Consider the following 18,192-nt stretch of genomic DNA (forward strand, 5'->3'; position numbering starts at 1 on the left):
GGCAGGCGGCGGCCAGCAGAGGAGTCCTGGATTTCTGTCAGTCAGGGGGGCCCGAGAGTTGCCGAGCGGTCGTCTTCAGCAACCGCTCGGCACCCCTTGGGCCCACCTGACTGGCAGAACTCCAGGGCCCGGTCGCAGTTGCGACCCCGGTAGTTCCGCCACTGGCTCTAGGATTTATCGGCGTATAACACGCAGGTAGGTTTTCAGCTACATATTTTAGTTAAAAAAGTGCGTGTTATACGCCGATAAATACGGTAAATGGTGGGAAAAAGTACAAACCGAATTACTGTATAAAAGATTGTGTGACTGTGACAATCAAGGCAATATATATACACCTGTGAATGAAAAAGTGCACAATTATACTGTAAAGAGAGTTGGCCCAAAAATAGAAGTAACAGGTTAGATCTGGTTAGATTACTTTCATATGTTGAAAAATATACATATGGGTGCATTGGGTTGTCATTGACCATAAATTGCCTATGTTTTCCCAGAAAACAAATTGCAGAAAAAAATTTAAAAAAGAAAAAAAATAGGGTACGAAATGAGAGACAAAAATGGGTTTCAATATTCAAGATGCTCAAGACAGTGTCTGAATTGTTTGTGTATTTTACGTACTACGCTTTTCTTGTTCGGTATAACGCGGTATTATCTACACCGTGAAACTGAAAACCAACAAAATGGCCGAGCACCTCCAGCATGCGACACGATAGAGTGTATTCCTATTCTAGGCAATGGGGCGGAAGCAGATTCACGCCAATGAAATGAGACCCTTGTATGCTGGGCCACGAACAGCCATTCATTAACTAACACACACAAAAAATTGGCGGTTTCGTTTCCATATCGGTATAGTAATTCATATCGCGTCTCTTTCCGGTTTTACCACTTTCTGTTTGTTCCTCGTTTCGCTCGTGTTTATTGTAACGTCAAAGGCTTATTTGTCGGTTTGCGAAACTATGGAGGACATGTTCGCAAAATTCGTGTCACAGAAAATAAGCAAGACCCGCTGGCGGCCGGTATCGGCCTCCTCACTGCAACAGCCAGATGTCTTCGCCGCTGGCTCCTGGGATAATGAGGTGAGGGGTGCAAACTACTACTTGGGTCACTAACCAGTTTCCACGGGAGCACGTGTGTCGCTTTGAACTGCACAACATGTGGAGTTTTAAGCTGTATAAATCATTGCAAGTTGTGTGTCCCTGAACCAATTTAGTTCTGCTATCTTAACGAAATGTAGATAATACCGCGTTATACCGAACAAGAAAAGCGTAGTACATAAAATACACAAACAATTCAGACTCTTCCCAGAAATAGTTCTATAACCCCTTTCTGAAGAATGACGTACGAGGTATGACATGAAGAAATGTCCTTAGAGGATCAGTGGCATACCTGGTACGTTGTGGGTAAACAATGTGGTGATCGTGGCAGGGCTGCTGTCAGCTGTGAAGTCCAGGCAGACCTGCAGCAGTAAACCTTTGATTGCTCCAATTGGAGCGATCATGCAAGGCTTAACGCCACAATCCCGTTCCAGGAGCCATGGGCAGACTCTGAGTTTCTTCATGTGGGGACCAGCCCTGACCCTCCCTGCTGCATGCACGCTCCATGAGAATGATTGCTATAACCCATTCAGTGCTGCAAATGGAACATTTAAGGGACACCAGCATTGAAAGAGCAAAAAACAACTCTTTAACAGTACTTACCTGGAAGTCAAAAATGCTTCTAGGTCAGACTGCTGCAGTTCAAACTGTTGCAGAGCCAATTGGAAGCATGCTGATAATGATCAGATCACATCACATCTTACTAATAGAAGTGACCTGATCATTGTGCCTGTGACAACTGTCATAGGGGGGAGGTCATCCAAGGGAAAAAAATTAACAAAATGCTATGAGACCACTAATTGAACCTTTAGGTCACTTATCATTGCTCAGTCTCCCACATCAGTAGTCTGATCTGATCACCATCCTTATTGCTCACGCCAAACACTAACTCTAAGCCTAGAATCTTACCGTACCTAACACAATTACTCTCCACGAATAGGAACCCAATGCTATCACTGATGCCAGGGCTGGGGAACTTTTTTCTGCCAAGGACCATTTGGATATTTATAACATAATTTGCAGGCCATACAAAATTATCAACTTAAAAATTAGCCCCACATTGTATATTTATCCCACCACCCAGCCTTTAGTATTGATTTATGCCATGCCCCCAGCCAGCACCGCCTTGTGAATTAATACCCCCACACCCTTGCATATTGCCCTGGCACCCAGACCGAAAGCATAGGACTTGCCATCTTCGACCTCAAACAGCCTCCCTGTGGCATCTTTGCCTCAGGCAGCCTCCCTGTGGCATCTTTGCCTCAGGCAGCCTCGCTGTGGCATCTTTGCCTCAGGCAGCCTCCCTGTGCCTATCACACACACACATTCACTCATTCACAGATACTCATTCATTCCCTTATCCACAGATACTCATTCACAAATATTCCCTCATTCAGGTACTCATTGCTGCTCGCAGACTTCCACAGGGGCCGCTGCTTCCCTCTCTGTTTGCTCTGTGCGGGAACCTGCCACAACATTCCCCTGCTCCGTGAGTGCGTCAGTGTAGTGTTAACCCCTTCAATGCCCGTTTTTGTAGGGGGCTCTGTTGTTGCAAAGCTCTTAGATCACTCCTACAGGAATGATCCAAGAGGCTCCTCCTTGCAATCGCTGGTTCACCGGCGATTGTGTCTCTGCCGCCAGAGGCAGCTTCAGGGACAGGGACCAAGGTTTCTTCGGTCTCCACATGAGTGTGGAGACCAGCCCCAACCCTCCCCTGCTGCCTGATCGCTCTGTTAAGATTGCAGCATTGCAGGAGTTAATATTTAATTAATATAATTATTAACATTAACCCCTTCAGTCCCCTATTGCTGCAGGTACACATCACTGCCGCTACACGGGAGATCAGGTTGTCGTTTGACAGCCTGGGCTCCCCTCTGTCAGCAGAAGGCAGCATCGGCTTTCTGCTTCGCCATCGCCTGTAGCAGCTGCCGCGAACGCCGGTAAACTGTCACAGTCTTAAATGACCGATTTGCACAATCGGGCATTCCCTGGACTGCTGACATCACCCGGAAGGTCATCGAAGGATAGGATATCCCCTGCAGGGACTGTCTATCACTCTGATGAGGCACTGATCAGACACTGTGATCTCTATGCAAGTCTTGATACGGAGCTGCTATTTGTTATATATGGGCAAGTTTGAAGAACAATTAGATATCTCCTGAGGAAGCCAGTTATCCGGTGAAACGCATTGAAAGAATATATCCTTGGAGAAGACTTCTGCTGCTGGACAGTGGATCTTTTTTTCTTGCATCATCTGAACCACGCCCATAAAGTGCTTTTTTTTTTCACAATTTTCTGGATATTTTATTATTATTTTATAGGAAATTTTAGATATGGTCAAAAAATGGTATCTGAAAAAAGCCCTTCTTGCCCTAAGAAAAACAACATATAACTTGTGTGGGTTCACTGAATAGGAGAGGACAAAACAGCTGAACACGAGCAATGCAGAAATATTAAAGGGGTACAAAATAGAAATAATAATAATTAAAAAAAAAAAGTTTTGCATGTTTCAAATTAAAGCGCTGTATTTGAATTTGTAATTTGTGTGGGTACATCAAACATGGAAAAGAAGAATCTTAACTAAGCCCACACATGGAATAATGGCCAAAAACATGTGGTACGTAGGATACTAATAACATTTGGTACTGAAGGGGTTAAACATTTCTGTATTTTCATGTAAGTAAACAAGAAAATGTCAAGTCTAATAAGGCTTATTTTATTTTACATGCTAAAGCAATCAAGTATGTTTTGTCCAAGAACCACCACACCTGGTTATTGCTATAACCAAGATTATACTAAAAATGACTTTCTTTTTTTTTTTTAAAGCAATTCAGAGAGGCCAACATATAAACAGATGCATTCTAAAAGCTTTACTTTATTGTGCTCTGTCATCTGTAGCCTAAATTAGTGGTCTGTGGTGTTTAGTCAAAATGTTTAAAGCAGGAAAATAGTCCTAATATTTACGCATGTGAATCAAAATATAAACTTATTGAAAAATGTAGGACTGAGAATATGCAAATGACTAAAAAGAGCAGGCATCTACTACAGGTTTTCCTCACTTTAACAACATTCACTTTAAGGACATGCGCGAGTAAGGATATAATTTCACGAGCATTTACTTGCAGCCTCCTGGTATGGTAATTTATAAGGTCAACAAAGCCATATGGTCACCCCTTTAAGTCAAAGATTGTTATGGTCATTGGTCTGATCTCATTTTTATCTTCACCATTACATTTGTTTGCAACAGACTTGGCATTTTGGATCCAATTATATTCTTGATAAGTATCCATTGGTGTGCAGCAAATTCCATAACTTTCTGAGAGAGCACGTTGTTGCACTTGTGTATGGATGGGTGTGATCACTGTCTAAATGTGTTTACTACATTGACGCAGAGTTTCAAATGTATGAGTTTACAAGGCAATATAAGTTGACCAGCCCTATGCAGGCCTTTAACCCAAAGCCCGTACATGTACAGGCTCAAAATGCATTATTTTCAATGGGTTTGGGGACCGACCATTGTCCTTAAGGGGTTAAAGGTCACTCCAGTGCCTATATATGAGTCCATATTGCATGGAGCCCATCTTAATGTATGCACATTGCCACAAAAACAATTTCAGTGGGAGCTCAGCTGACAATTTTTTTTAACAATCTAAGATGAGCTGGCATGGGTTTACAGCTTACATACAGCTGGTAAAGTGGTGTTTCCAGGTAAACCAAAGATTTGTTGAACTACTTGGATCCACATTTGCTTCACCATTACTCAGCCTATGCTTCTGAGTAATACAAGATAACATGTCATTAAAGGGACACTCCAGCAATTGTATGCACTTTAACCCTTTCAGTGCCCAAAGGACGTACCGTTACGTCCAAAAAACGCATCCCAAGAATCCCCTATGGTACGTCCTGCCCTTCTTGACAGCCTGGACTCCCCCCCCCCCCGACAGCAGAAGCCAGCATAGCAATAAAGTGAGCTCATTCTGACATCACTGGCATTAATAAAATGTTCAAGAGGTCCCTAAGAGGACCTCTAACCTCTAACCTTTTTTTTCTTTTTTTTTTTTTAAAACACAAAAAAATGAAATAAAAAAAAAGATAATTATAAAAAAGAAAAAACCCTTACATCCCATTGCCCTAACACAACATCTGAATAGTATATCCCCCCTGCCCCTGTTCACAGCCCCCAAACTCGTTAAGCCATAAGCATAAACATTCTACGAATGTATGTTCCCTATAAGTGCTGGGAAAGTATGGAAAATCTATATAAATTAGGTATTCAGTGGGAGCGCTTTCCTGGCTCTGGCAATTTCAAGCAGCCAATCAGTGACGAGAACTGTCAGCCCAAGGATGAGGTAGTAGAGAACTGCAGATTCTTAAGATAAGTTTAAAATGTAGAATGCATTTTAACCCTTTAGAACACATATTATCCCTTAGTTAACCCTTAGTTGTACGTAGTGGTACTTACTGCCCTTTCCTGCCCAATTAGCATATTTAAAATAATTAAAACCCACTTTAAAGACCTTCCCTCACATAGCATGGCTGCTCTTTTCTTCAACAAGGAAAATTGAAAAAGATCTAGTGATGAGCTCCTGTGTAAGCAGTAAAAAGGACAGGACTTGCACCAAATAAAACTCCTAAATCGACCTTTTATACAATGTGCAAGTAAAAACTTTAGGGGCAGTCGTGTTATTAATCTGTACGTCTATTTATACTTTTTTTTTTTTTTTTTTATGGCAAACGTTTTCCCAGATTAATAAAATAATGTTAGGATATCTGTTGCTTATCTGGAGACCTTTTATTAATTGTAACAACATGAGACATTCCTCCTTTTTTAAGAAAAAACATCTTTTAAGGTGATAGGTTCAAGTGCATGTTGCTCAATACTTTGAAGATATTCAGTGCATTCATGGAATTTGAGAATCTACGCACATATTGACTTTTACACATAATATGTTAACTTGTGATTGCTTCAACTTTTCATTTGGTTTCTACAGGAAAACAAAGTATCTGTTTGGACCACGGGGGATTTTGGAGCAATAAATCTGGATGATGACTATCAAGGAGAGCCCAAATTGCTTTGTGATATCCGACACAGTGGTGATGTGCTAGATTTACAGGTATCTGTTTTATTTATGGGATGTATACTCTTAAATAACTGTTTCACAACCATCATGCCATTTAAGCATTTGTGAAATATGTGGCTTATAATGCTCCTTAAGTTCATCCAACTTTGCTGTAAGGACTACTGGCTTTCCAACCATTTGTGTGCAGACTGTATGGTATTAGACATAAGACATTGTAACCTTTTTGCGATTGACACATTTTTATAAATTAGAGCCGACAATATTTTTAGGAGCCAAAAACAGGTACAATATTATTTCATATAGTGCCATCATATCCCAAAGATCTCTACTGGTAAAAAGACAAAACATCATAATTGTGACTTAAAGAAACAGGAAGGATCTGCTCAATTAAACTTAAACATGCATTAAATCAATATAAAAGCTATTTTTTGTGTTCATTAATAGCTAGAAAATATGTTAGCCTGGTGAATAATGCATTTATTTTCCTATTAATATTTTAGTATTTAGATCAGGAGAGGGTTGTAACTGCTTCGTCAACGGGAAGTGTCACAATCTTTCGTCACCATCAAAACAATCAGGTAATAATAAAGTAACATGATGATTTAGCCTGTGTTTGTGTATGTATAAATGTAATAACAATATATATTCTTAATGCCGTATTCCTTAAGACATTATCAGAAAAACAGAAATGGGTACGAGCTCACCATCATGTGGGATCAGAAGGCTCAGCAGCTCCCTGTACCGGTATTGTTTGCAGCAGTCCAGAAATTGTTTCTGTTGGAGAAGATGGTCGTATAAACTTTTTCAGAGCAGATAGCAAAGATATAGTGAGGACCATTGGTAAGTTATTTAAAAAAATGAAGCAGTGTTCCAGGATGTTTGTGTGTATGTGTGTGTATGTTCCATAAAAATCAGCTCAAGGGGATGTTTGAGCAGGGAATGCCACCCATATAGTCACATGGATAAAAGTATTGTGGAGTTATTGCACTTAATACACTTGGTTGTTATGGAGCAAGAGGCAGAAAATGATTTAGTTATAAAGAATCTGTTATAGTTAATATATTTCCTTTTCATCCAGGGATGTTAACTAATAGAGGAGATCACAATACAGGCAAAACATGCAAGATTACTTATGTTCTACTTATAGTACATGCTGTTTGATACCAGAGGAAATTGAAAAGAGAGGTGAAACAGACACCACTATGACAGACTGTTAACTTAAATTAGGTTATTTTTATATTTTTTTTTTGTTTTTTTTTTTTAATTGCAAGGCACTCTTTGTTTCAGATGATGCAGACAGCAGTACTATGCATGCTGTAACCTTTCTCCGTACAACTGAAATCCTTACTGTGAATTCAATAGGACAGCTGAAGATGTGGGATTTGAGACAACAAGGCAATGACCCTACCCAAATTTTCTCTGTGTGAGTGCATATTTAGTGAAAGAAAAGCATGAAGTGAAATATCCAAACTCTATATATCAGATTAAATATTAACTAATGTTGTGAACTTCTTGTGTCTGTCTTATTGTTTCCTCTCCCAGCCTTGGAGGAATAAGATTTTTAAAATAAATATTTCTCTATTCTTTAAGATACCCCTCTTTCCTTGACAAAGTAAAAGTAATTTAAAGGCATATACCTATATATCTTCAGTAGATTTGCTGATTTCATCTGCTTGTTTGATAAAACTACTGATATGCCAGCACCATTACTTTGGTGTGTTCACTTAGAAAACATTCAGCATAAGCTAGTGCATGGGGTTTTACTTTAATATTTTACAATGTGGTCATCTGTTTAAATTAGAAATTTATTGTGTGTTTTACATTTTCAATCTTTTTCTTAAACAGAACAGGAGACAGAATCCCACTTCACTGTGTAGACAGACACCCTAGCCAGCAGCATATTGTAGCAACTGGCGGGCAAGATGGTATGCTGTGTATATGGGATGTCCGTCAGAGTCGAATGCCAATATCCTTGATGAATGCTCACAAGGCAGAAAGTAAGTCTAATCCATGAAACATCATTTCCACAGTAGATGGCATGGTGATGGTGGCAAATAACACTGCAATGGATGTATATGTCATGTGAAAAAAAGTACATCCTCTATGGTTTTTACGGACAAAACAATCATCTGTTCCATAGGAGGTCTAAAAATTAGGTAAATACAACCTGAAATATAACCATGTCATGATTTTTTCAACAAAAATAAAGCCGGAATAGAGAATCTGACATCATTCTGGAAGAATTTTGGCCCACTCTTATTTACAATGTTGATTGAATTCATTGTCGTTCGCAGGCATTTGTTTATACACAGCTCTCTCTTAAGGTCTCGCCAGAGCATTTTAATTGGGATGAGGCCTCGATGAGCCATTTTGTTGTAGATTTGCTGGTGTGCTTTGGATCATCGTCGTGTTGCATGAATGAATTTTAGCCAAGCTTTAGCTGTTGGACAGATTTGACTCTAGAATACTTTGGTATACAGAGTTCATGGTCAACTCAAAGATTGGACGGTCCTGTTGCTGCAAAAGAACCCCAAATCATCCCCCCCTCCACCACCGTGCTTGACAGTTGGTATGAGGTGTTTATGCTGATATGCTGTGTTTGGTTTTCATCAAGTGTGTCGCTGTGCATTATGGCCAAACATCTCCACTGGTCTCATCTCGGTCCAAAGGACATTGTTCCAGAAGTCTTGTGGTTTGTCCAGATGCAACTTAAACTTAAGCTGTGCTGCTGTGTTCTTGTTAGAGGGAAGATGCTTTCTCTTGGCAACCCTTCCAAACAAACCATACTTGTTCAGTATTTTTCTAATTATACTGTCATAAAATTTAACCTGCTGAGGCCTGTAAAGTCTACAGCGTAACCCTCTGTTTTTTTGCAATTTCTTTGAGTGTTGCACGGTCTGACCTTGGGGTGAATTTGGGATGTCCATTAATGGGAAGATTGGCAACTGTCTGATGTTTTCCACTTTTGAATAGGGATGCACCGAAATGAAAATTCTGGACCGAAACAGAAAATTCAGGATGCACTTGGCAGAAACCTGAAAATGACCCCCCCTTTAGAAAATAAAAAAACACACACTTTTATTAAATATAAGTAACACACTAAAATTGGACAAAAAACAAATAATAATAAACTCAAACAGCAGTGTATATATATATATAATGTGTTATATAAATAATAACTGCAATTAAACTCCTATAATGCCCAGGCAGTCGGTTTATGCTGGAATCTGATTCCAGCATGTGATGGCTGCCTGGGCATGATAGTCAGTGTGATTGAATGACACCATGTATATGAAATGTGGGGATAGGCTTGTGGGGTAGGATGACACTTCTATCATGCCCAGGGTCCAGCATGTACTGGTTGCCTGGGCATAATATGAGTGTGACTGATGTTAGCTGCTAGTACAGCAGCCTGTACATGCTGGAACCTGGGCTTGATAGGAGTGTGATCCTCTCCCCGAAGCAATCTAGATCTTCCAATAAAGGTTCATGTTTATGAACCTAACACTCCTATCATACCCAGAGTTCAGCATGTACTGGCTGTCTGGGCATGATAGGAATGTGATTCCTAACAGCAACTGCTAACATCAGTCACACTCCTCCTGGAACCTGGACATGATAGAAGTGTAATTTCTGCTTGTTTTTGTCACTGTGGCTGCTTGTACATGATAGGAGTGGCATTGCTCTATTTAATATAAATATATATGATTACTAACAGCAGTCACGCTCCTGGGCATGATAGGAGTGTGATTGCTGTTAGTAATCATATATATTTAATATAGCAATGACACTCCTATCATGGACAAGCAGCCAATACATGCACATAACCTACAGCCTCCCTGCCCCTTGCCCCTGCCACTTATACATCCATGCTATCACATACATATTTATTCATCACAAACATTCATTCTCTCATTCACATAAACTCATTTACACACCCTCCCCCACCCTTACCTGAACTGCAGATCTTCCGGTAACGCTCGCAGACTTATGCAGGGGCCGTTGTCTCCCTCTGCGTTGCTCACATTCTGTTTGAACTTCTCTTGACCTGCCCAGGGGAACAAGAACGGAGCGGAGTCATGTGAGGTGACACGCATTCACGTGACTCCGCTGGGTTCCTGTATCCCCTCGACGGAGCAAGAGACGCTGCTTAGCAACACCGAGGGAAGCGGCAGGTTATTTTGGGTGGGTTTTTTTGTTTCGGCCTTTTGCAGATAATGCTATTTTCGGCCAGTACGTCTTGGCCATCAATATATAGCTGCATCTCTACTTTTGAATAATCTTTCTAACTGTAGAATGATGGACTTGTTTGGAAATAGCATTATAACCCTTCCTAGGTTAATGGGTAGCAACAATTGCTTATCGAAGGTCATTGCTGATTTATTTCCTCCTTTGCATTGACACATGAATGCTCCAGCAACTTTTAAAACTTCAGCTTTCATAGAGGTGACCACACTTGCTGATGATCAATTAATCAAGGGCATTTGATTAGAAGCACCTGTCTGATACTTCGCATCTTTATTCCTATAAAGCAGTAAGGGTGTACTTGGTTTTTCACACATGGCTTCTCCATTTTGGCTTTATTTTTTTCATAAATCATGACACAGTGTAATATGTCATGTGTTGTATTTTTAGACCTGCTAAGGAACAATATATATATATATATATTGTGTGTGTATATGTGTGTATATATATAATATTTTGTTCTAATGGTTTTGCTGGCTTATTGAGGACATACTTTCGCAGTATACAATTTAGTATATCACAATTGCTCTTGTGGTAATCATGAAAAGATAAACTGTAGCAAAAGAAGCTCATACTAAAAAGCTAGTCATTTTAATCTCTCTGTACCTCTGTAGTGTGGGAAGTTCATTTCCATCCATCAAAGCCAGATCATTTGTTTTCCTGCTCTGAAGATGGTTCTTTGTGGCATTGGGATGCCTCAGCTGAAGTTACAGAAAAGCCTTCATTCCTTGGTGAGCATACATAAATTAGTGATCCTCTGTTCTCATGAAGTTACTTAGGTAAACTATGAATCACTCTCTAATGTGTATGTTTCTGAAACTCAACAGGTGGAAGAAACTCTTCTCTTATGTCCCGTAGTACTGTTGCACCCTCGAATGGTGGACAGTTCTTGATGTCACCTTGGCTCAGCAGTGACCCTACAAAGAACAACTTAGAAATTACCAACCTGCTACCCAGCCCAACATTATCTGTGAACAGCCTGGATGTTTTAGGAGAATGCTTAGTCTGTGGGACAGACACAGAGGCCATCTATGTAACAAAGCATCTATTTTCATAAACTGGCCCTTGATATCATAGTTGGGTCAAAGACAGACATACCGTTTCTGAAATGCATCCATTCAAGTGTATCTTATCATACTCACTTGTACCACATACAATATACTGAGCTACCTTGCATCATATTGCAGGTTTAAGTAATTCACAAAATAAAGCAATTCGGTAAGTTAACATGTTTCACGTTACATTGTTAAAACAACAGCCTTATATCCTTCTAAAACACCACTTTCCCTTTTTATTAGTTCCAGTTATATTTAAAATAAATCGTCAGTTTTTGTTAAGTGATAAAATAGTGCTTATATAATGTTTAATTGGACTTTGATTTATAATTTTGGTCTGAATTCTTCATAAAATTAAAAGCATTGTGTTTTGTACAACAGAAGCCTCAGAAATGGATCTATTTATTGTAAATTTGACATATAGGTATGCTGTGGAAGTTTTGGCTTTGTAAAGCAAAAGCATTTAGTTAGCACCATTAGAAAAACACAACTTTTTAGTTTTCATACCAAGCTACAGTATTGTCAAAATAATGCAGATGCTGTACAGACAAGGCTGGAGTGGGAAAGAAAAGCAGCCCTAGAAATATTTGGACACCAAATATATTTTATTGCGTGGTCAATCTCATCTACCCACACGCACCACTTATACATACCAGAGTCACTCTATTTGCCATCCAAATAACTAAATATTTTTTTTTATCACATTATTATTAAAATCCCAGAAATCAAGTGTTAAAAGGCCCAAATAATTTAAGGAGATTAGACATAATGGAATCAAAGCATTTGCTACCACAAAAACATTTAGATAAAAAAGTTCACTTTTATTTTGTGCAACAAAACAGCGATACCATTATTCTTCAAAAGGAAATAAGAAACTTCAACAGAATTGTTGGCCATTTATACTACACAATCGTTCTAGCACTACATCACCCAATGAATAACTCATCTAGGGCTGCAACTAACGATTATTTTAATAATCGATTAGTTGGCCGATTATTTTTTCAATTAATCGGATAAAAAAATACATTATTTTAAATTGAAGAAAAATTGCAATAAAAAACGTACAATTTACACTTTCATCTCTTTATTGCAATGGCCTCTCTCTATTCACCTTCTTATTTTACTGACATAATAATAAGAGCTACAAGAACCCAAACACAGTGTATATTAATTCATATGTTAACTATTTTTCATATTTAATAAAAACTGAGAAAAAAGCCTTGTTTAAATTTTTTTTATTTACCAAACTGCCCCCAGTTATGCACATCTGACCCCCAGCTTGCCACTCTGCCCCCATATATATGCCTTATACCTATTATATGCCAGATTCCACTGTGCCCCCTGATATGCCACTGTGCCCCTGATATGCCTTATACTCCTTATATGCCAGTGATATGCAACTGAGCCCCCTGATATACCTTTTACCCCTGAAATGCCTAATATCGATATACCTTATACCCCCCATACACCACTATAACTCACCCATACACCACTCTGGCTCCTCCCCCTCCCATACACCACTCTGCCTCCTCCCCCTCCCATACACCACTCTGCCTCCTCCCCCTCCCATACACCACTCTGGCTCCTCCCCCTCCCATACACCACTCTGGCCCCTCCCCCTCTCATACACCACTCTGCCTCCTCCCCCCTCCCATACACCACTCTGCCCCCCCCTCCCATACACCACTCTGCCCCCCCCCTCCCATACACCACTCTGCCTCCTCCCCCTCCCATACATCACTTTGGCTCCTCCCCTCCAACTTTACCACCAGCCTTTGTCAAACTTTATGGTAGTATTTTTTTTTTCACACACGTTGTACTTCAGGTATAAATTTACCGCTCCTGGTATATGTCCGTGTCAAACAACACCCCAATATGTATTCAGTACATCTCCTGAGCGCAGTGATACCCCCCATGCATGGGTTTGTAGGGTTATTTGGGAGGTAAAAGGCCACCTTTGGGAGGTGTGTATTTTTTGCCATTTAGACATCTGATCCTACTGCCCCCATGTCCCATATTTGGGACATCTTTGAACCCGGCCAATTCAATTTACCCCATCAAATCATACATTTTTGTAAACTAGACACCCTATGGGCATTTATAATGCCAATATTTTAACTCTTTCCATGCGGGAATGTTTGTGAAGATTTATTTTTTTTTTGTGACAGTGGGGATTTCTCCATGTTACCATATTTTTTTTTTGAACATTAATTTCTTAGCCCTCTTCTGCCATGTCTGGTATGCAGAAGGATAGTCAAGATAAATCCAAATTCTAGGGCTGCCAGCTTTTATATTGAGCTCATTTCGTGAGTGCAATCCTATTCCTTAGGATTATCTTTATAGTACACACTACACTATTATTTTGCATATTGTTTTTTCATTATTACTTATTTAATTATTGTATTATTGGATCTGCCTTATGGTATATTCTATACCCAAGTAAGTAAGTTTCCTTTTCTTGGTTTAAGAAGAGAGGGACACCTGCTGGTTGGAAGGGCAAGTTCTTACAGTTACTGTTTTTACACTATTTTTCATTCTCCTAAGCATAGTATTTTATCTGTTTTCAGTGCTGTTTTAGAAGTGGTTATTTTGTGTTAAGCAATGTAGCTGTTGTGATAGAGTTCATACTTGTTTTTTTGGGCTTTCCAGCAACCAGGGGCATTGCTAGGTTCCAGAAAGATCTAAAGCTAAAGTCCATTACTAACTGTGACATTTTACATATAAAACACTAATACCATGCATTTATTATCATTTTCATTTTTCTTTTATATTTTGCCAACAATTTACACAGTGCATTTTACAATACATATTTTCAAGGGTTATGACAAGACTAGAATTGACAGACTAAGACAAACCGATAAATTAAGTGTAGAGGGCCCTACATTATGGGGCAATAAGTACCAGTAGCATTTTGCTATTTCAAAACCATTTTTTCCCCAAAGCTGGTCATTCTGCCCCATATCCTATTTCGGGTATCTTTGAAGCTGGCCAATACAATTTACCCCATCAAACTAAATATTTTTGAAAACTAGACCCCCCCAAGGTATTTGAAATGCTGGTATTTTAACCCTTTCCATGCACTAACTTTACCACCAGCCTTTGTCAAACTTTATGGTAGTATTTTTTTTTTCACACACGTTGTACTTCAGGTATAAATTTACCGCTCCTGGTATATGTCCGTGTCAAACAACACCCCAATATGTATTCAGTACATCTCCTGAGCGCAGTGATACCCCCCATGCATGGGTTTGTTGGGTTATTTGGGAGGTAAAAGGCCACCTTTGGGAGGTGTGTATTTTTTGCCATTTAGACATCTGATCCTACATCAGGGACATCTTTGAACCCGGCCAATTCAATTTACCCCATCAAATAATACATTTTTGTAAAACTAGACACCCTATGGGCGTTTATAATGCCAATATTTTAACTCTTTCCATGCAGGAATTTTTGTGAAGATTTTTTTTTTGTGACAGTGGGGAATTCTCCATGTTACCATATTTTTTTTGAACATTAATTTCTTAGCCCTCTTCTGCCATGTCTGGTATGCAGAAGGATAGTGAAGATAAATCCAAATTCTAGGGCTGCCAGCTTTTATATTGAGCTCATTTCGTGAGTGCAATCCTATTCCTTAGGCTAATCTTTATAGTACACACTACACTATTATTTTGCATATTGTTTTTTTCATTATTACTTATTTAATTATTGTATTATTGGATCTGCCTTATGGTATATTCTATACCCAAGTAAGTAAGTTTCCTTTTCTTGGTTTAAGAAGAGAGGGACACCTGCTGGTTGGAAGGGCAAGTTCTTACAGTTACTGTTTTTACACTATTTTTCATTCTCCTAAGCATAGTATTTTATCTGTTTTCAGTGCTGTGTTAGAAGTGGTTATTTTGTGTTTATTTAGTGAGCAGGGCTCCATTGACCTTGCATGGCTGGATGCAGGTTGGATGGAGCACGAGAGTTCTCAAGAGGGTCTGGACCCTCTGTGAACTCAGATCTATTGTTGATGCCATTGTGTGAATGACGGCAACGTCATTTACACGATGGCACTTGTGGTTGCTCTTCGGAGCAATCACAAGGCTATCGGGGGTAGGGGGGTTGTGTTACTACATGCCTCGATATCGAGGCATGTCAGCAACACAGTTTATGCTTAGGAAGTCAAGCAGCCTGCCTGTCCCATTTCTGCCCCTATTTCAGTGGTCCAGTGACTAGACCACATTTACCACTGAGAATTATTCAGCCTAACAGCTTTTACCAGGACTTGACCCGTGGCTCTGACAGCCACAGAACTTCAGTGATCTCCACACTGGTGTCAGAGGAGCCACTGTAAAACTGTAGAAATGAACAGGACCGCTGAAACACAAGCATGAAGTGTACTAGCAACTGAGCAACAAACTCGAGAGCGCCTAGAGTTTTAAAAGACCTTTATAATTGCTCATGAAAACAAGTATGGGATTTAATGTTTCCCTCTCTGATTCTTCGTAAGTCATAGCATGTTAGGCACATGCTCAATATGCCTAATGAGAAATCCACACTAATTGGGCAGTCAAATGATTACATCAATATGCATTCTTTAAAAATTTGAGGGAAAAAATAAATGGGAGAACCTTCTTCACATGCACGCTGAGGTCTCCATAGACACCCACTGGCAGCGTTGCCTGTCTAGTGAAGTAGCCGACTGGTGTGTAAGTTTTTCACATGCAGGAAAAACAGGTGGATCAATGATCTCCTCCTAAGCTTCAATAGTGTGGAGGAGACCAAGCAACAGTGCAAGAGATTTTGTCTCTCGCAAGATGGTGGGGCCCATTAAAAAATAATCAAGTTTAGGGCTGCAACTAACGATTATTTTCATAATCGATTATTTTTTCGATTAACTTTTTCATTTATTTAAAATAATTTAATAAACAGGATGTTAAATACAAACAGCAGAATAAAAAAAAATGCATTTCTTGTTTTTATTTCCCAACCTGTCCCCCCCAGTTATGCACATTTGAGCCCAAGCTTGCCACACTGCCTCCCAGATATGCCATATACCCCCAGATTATTTTCAATTTTGTGTAATGTGGCAAATTTTTTTATGTCACATACCCCGATATGCCTTAAACCCCCAGATAGGTCACTCCGTCCTCCCCAGATATACCTTATACCCCCCATATGCCACTGTGCCCCCCAAATATGCCTTATTACCCGCTATATGCCACTGTGGCCCCTTAATATGCCTTATAACCCCCTATATACCAGTGTGCGCAGACAACCTCTGCTTCTGACTGAGCACCGGAAGGTCATGTGACACTGATGCTCCATCAAAGAAGCCCCAGTGGAAGTACCGGCGGTGGATCCTCCTCTCTGGCAGCCGGCGAATGTTGCGCAATGCGAGCAGACCACCTCCACCGTGCTGGCCGATACTTCCACCGGGGCTTCTATGGTGGAGCACCAGAAGGTCACGTCAAGCTGGTGCTCCATCATAGAAGCCCCGGCGGAAGTTGAGGACAGTAGCGGAGGTAGTTTGCGCGAATTGCACAGAAACTCCGCACTGGCTGTCAGAGAGGAGAATCCGGGTTCCCTGCAGAGCTGCAGGGGATCTGGATTTTAGTCTTATTATCCGACCTCTTCTGAGGTTGGATTATAAAACGACTGGTATTTTTCAGAGCATTTGTTCTGAAAAAACGCTCATCTTATAATCGATCAAATGGATTCAACTTATCGATAATGAAATTCTTTGGCAACGATTTTCATTATTGATCATATCGATTAGTTGTTGCAGTCCTAATCAAGTTCTCATGATGGTCTCTCCAGATTTACTTTTATGAGCAAGTCCCAAAATTAGCGCCATATCTTTACAAAAATCCTTGCATGTAAAGAGTTTAAATACTGGCATGTTAATGCCCATGGGGTGTCTAGAATGTAGTCAATTGGCCGCGTCCAGACATCCTGCTTGCAGTTACCCTTGTGTGGTCTTCTTGTTCAGATGCTCTAGCAGTTCTCTCCTATATTGTGTTATCCTGTGTACCGACTCTGGCTTGTTTGACTACCTTCCCGTGTACCGACCTGGCTTGTACGACTACCTTCTTCATGTACCGAACTTGGCTTGCTTACAACGCTTTATTTAGCAGATTCAGCCCTACTACAATTATCCACGCTACTGCCATTATTTCTACTCAGAGACTATCCATATATTGCCTTTACCCTGCCTGGTGTCTCCCTTTAGGAGTCTCCCCATTCTGTATCTCTCAGGGCGAAGATTGGGCTGAATTGGTTTTGGGTAACAGGTGCATGACAGGGTTGTCTAGTTTTCAAACGTTTGATGGTTTGATGAGGGTAAATAGAACTGATCGGCTTCAAAGATGTCCTAAAGAGGACAGTGGGCAGTATAACCATAATTGGGAAAAAAATGGTTTTGAAATAGCAATACGCTGCTTGTACTTGTTCACAGAAAAACATTGGGTATTACCAAACTCATGACAAATTTTATAATTTATTTAACAAGTTTTCTTCATTAGCTTTGGTAGAAAAGTAAAAGTCCATTTTTCACAATGTTTCACCATATTTTATACTTTTTACAGTAAATTATACGATCAGAATATTGGTATTGGTTTAAAGCCCTTCTTGTCCTGGAAAAAAATCCTTGTGTGGGTTCAGTAAATGAGAAAGAAGGAAATTACAGCTAAACACGAGCGCCACAGAAATGTTAAAACAGCCGTTGTCACGAGTAAAAAA

At 39.9% G+C, this 18,192-nt stretch overlaps 1 protein-coding gene across 1 annotated transcript; it reads left to right on the top strand.

Annotated features, from left to right (window-relative positions):
- The first annotated feature begins 795 nt into the window (after positions 1-795).
- On the top strand, positions 796-11,855 carry NUP43 (nucleoporin 43). The gene is made up of 8 exons (XM_053459967.1): positions 796-1,073; positions 6,083-6,205; positions 6,673-6,750; positions 6,841-7,012; positions 7,460-7,595; positions 8,018-8,169; positions 11,032-11,148; positions 11,245-11,855. The coding sequence occupies exons 1-8, from the start codon at positions 954-956 to the stop codon at positions 11,472-11,474; spliced, it is 1,128 nt and encodes a 375-aa protein (XP_053315942.1). The 5' UTR covers positions 796-953; the 3' UTR covers positions 11,475-11,855.
- Positions 11,856-18,192: the final 6,337 nt, after the last annotated feature.

Source organism: Spea bombifrons, chromosome 3 (assembly GCF_027358695.1).
Source record: "Spea bombifrons isolate aSpeBom1 chromosome 3, aSpeBom1.2.pri, whole genome shotgun sequence".
In the NCBI taxonomy this organism is placed as follows: Eukaryota; Metazoa; Chordata; class Amphibia; order Anura; family Pelobatidae; genus Spea; species Spea bombifrons.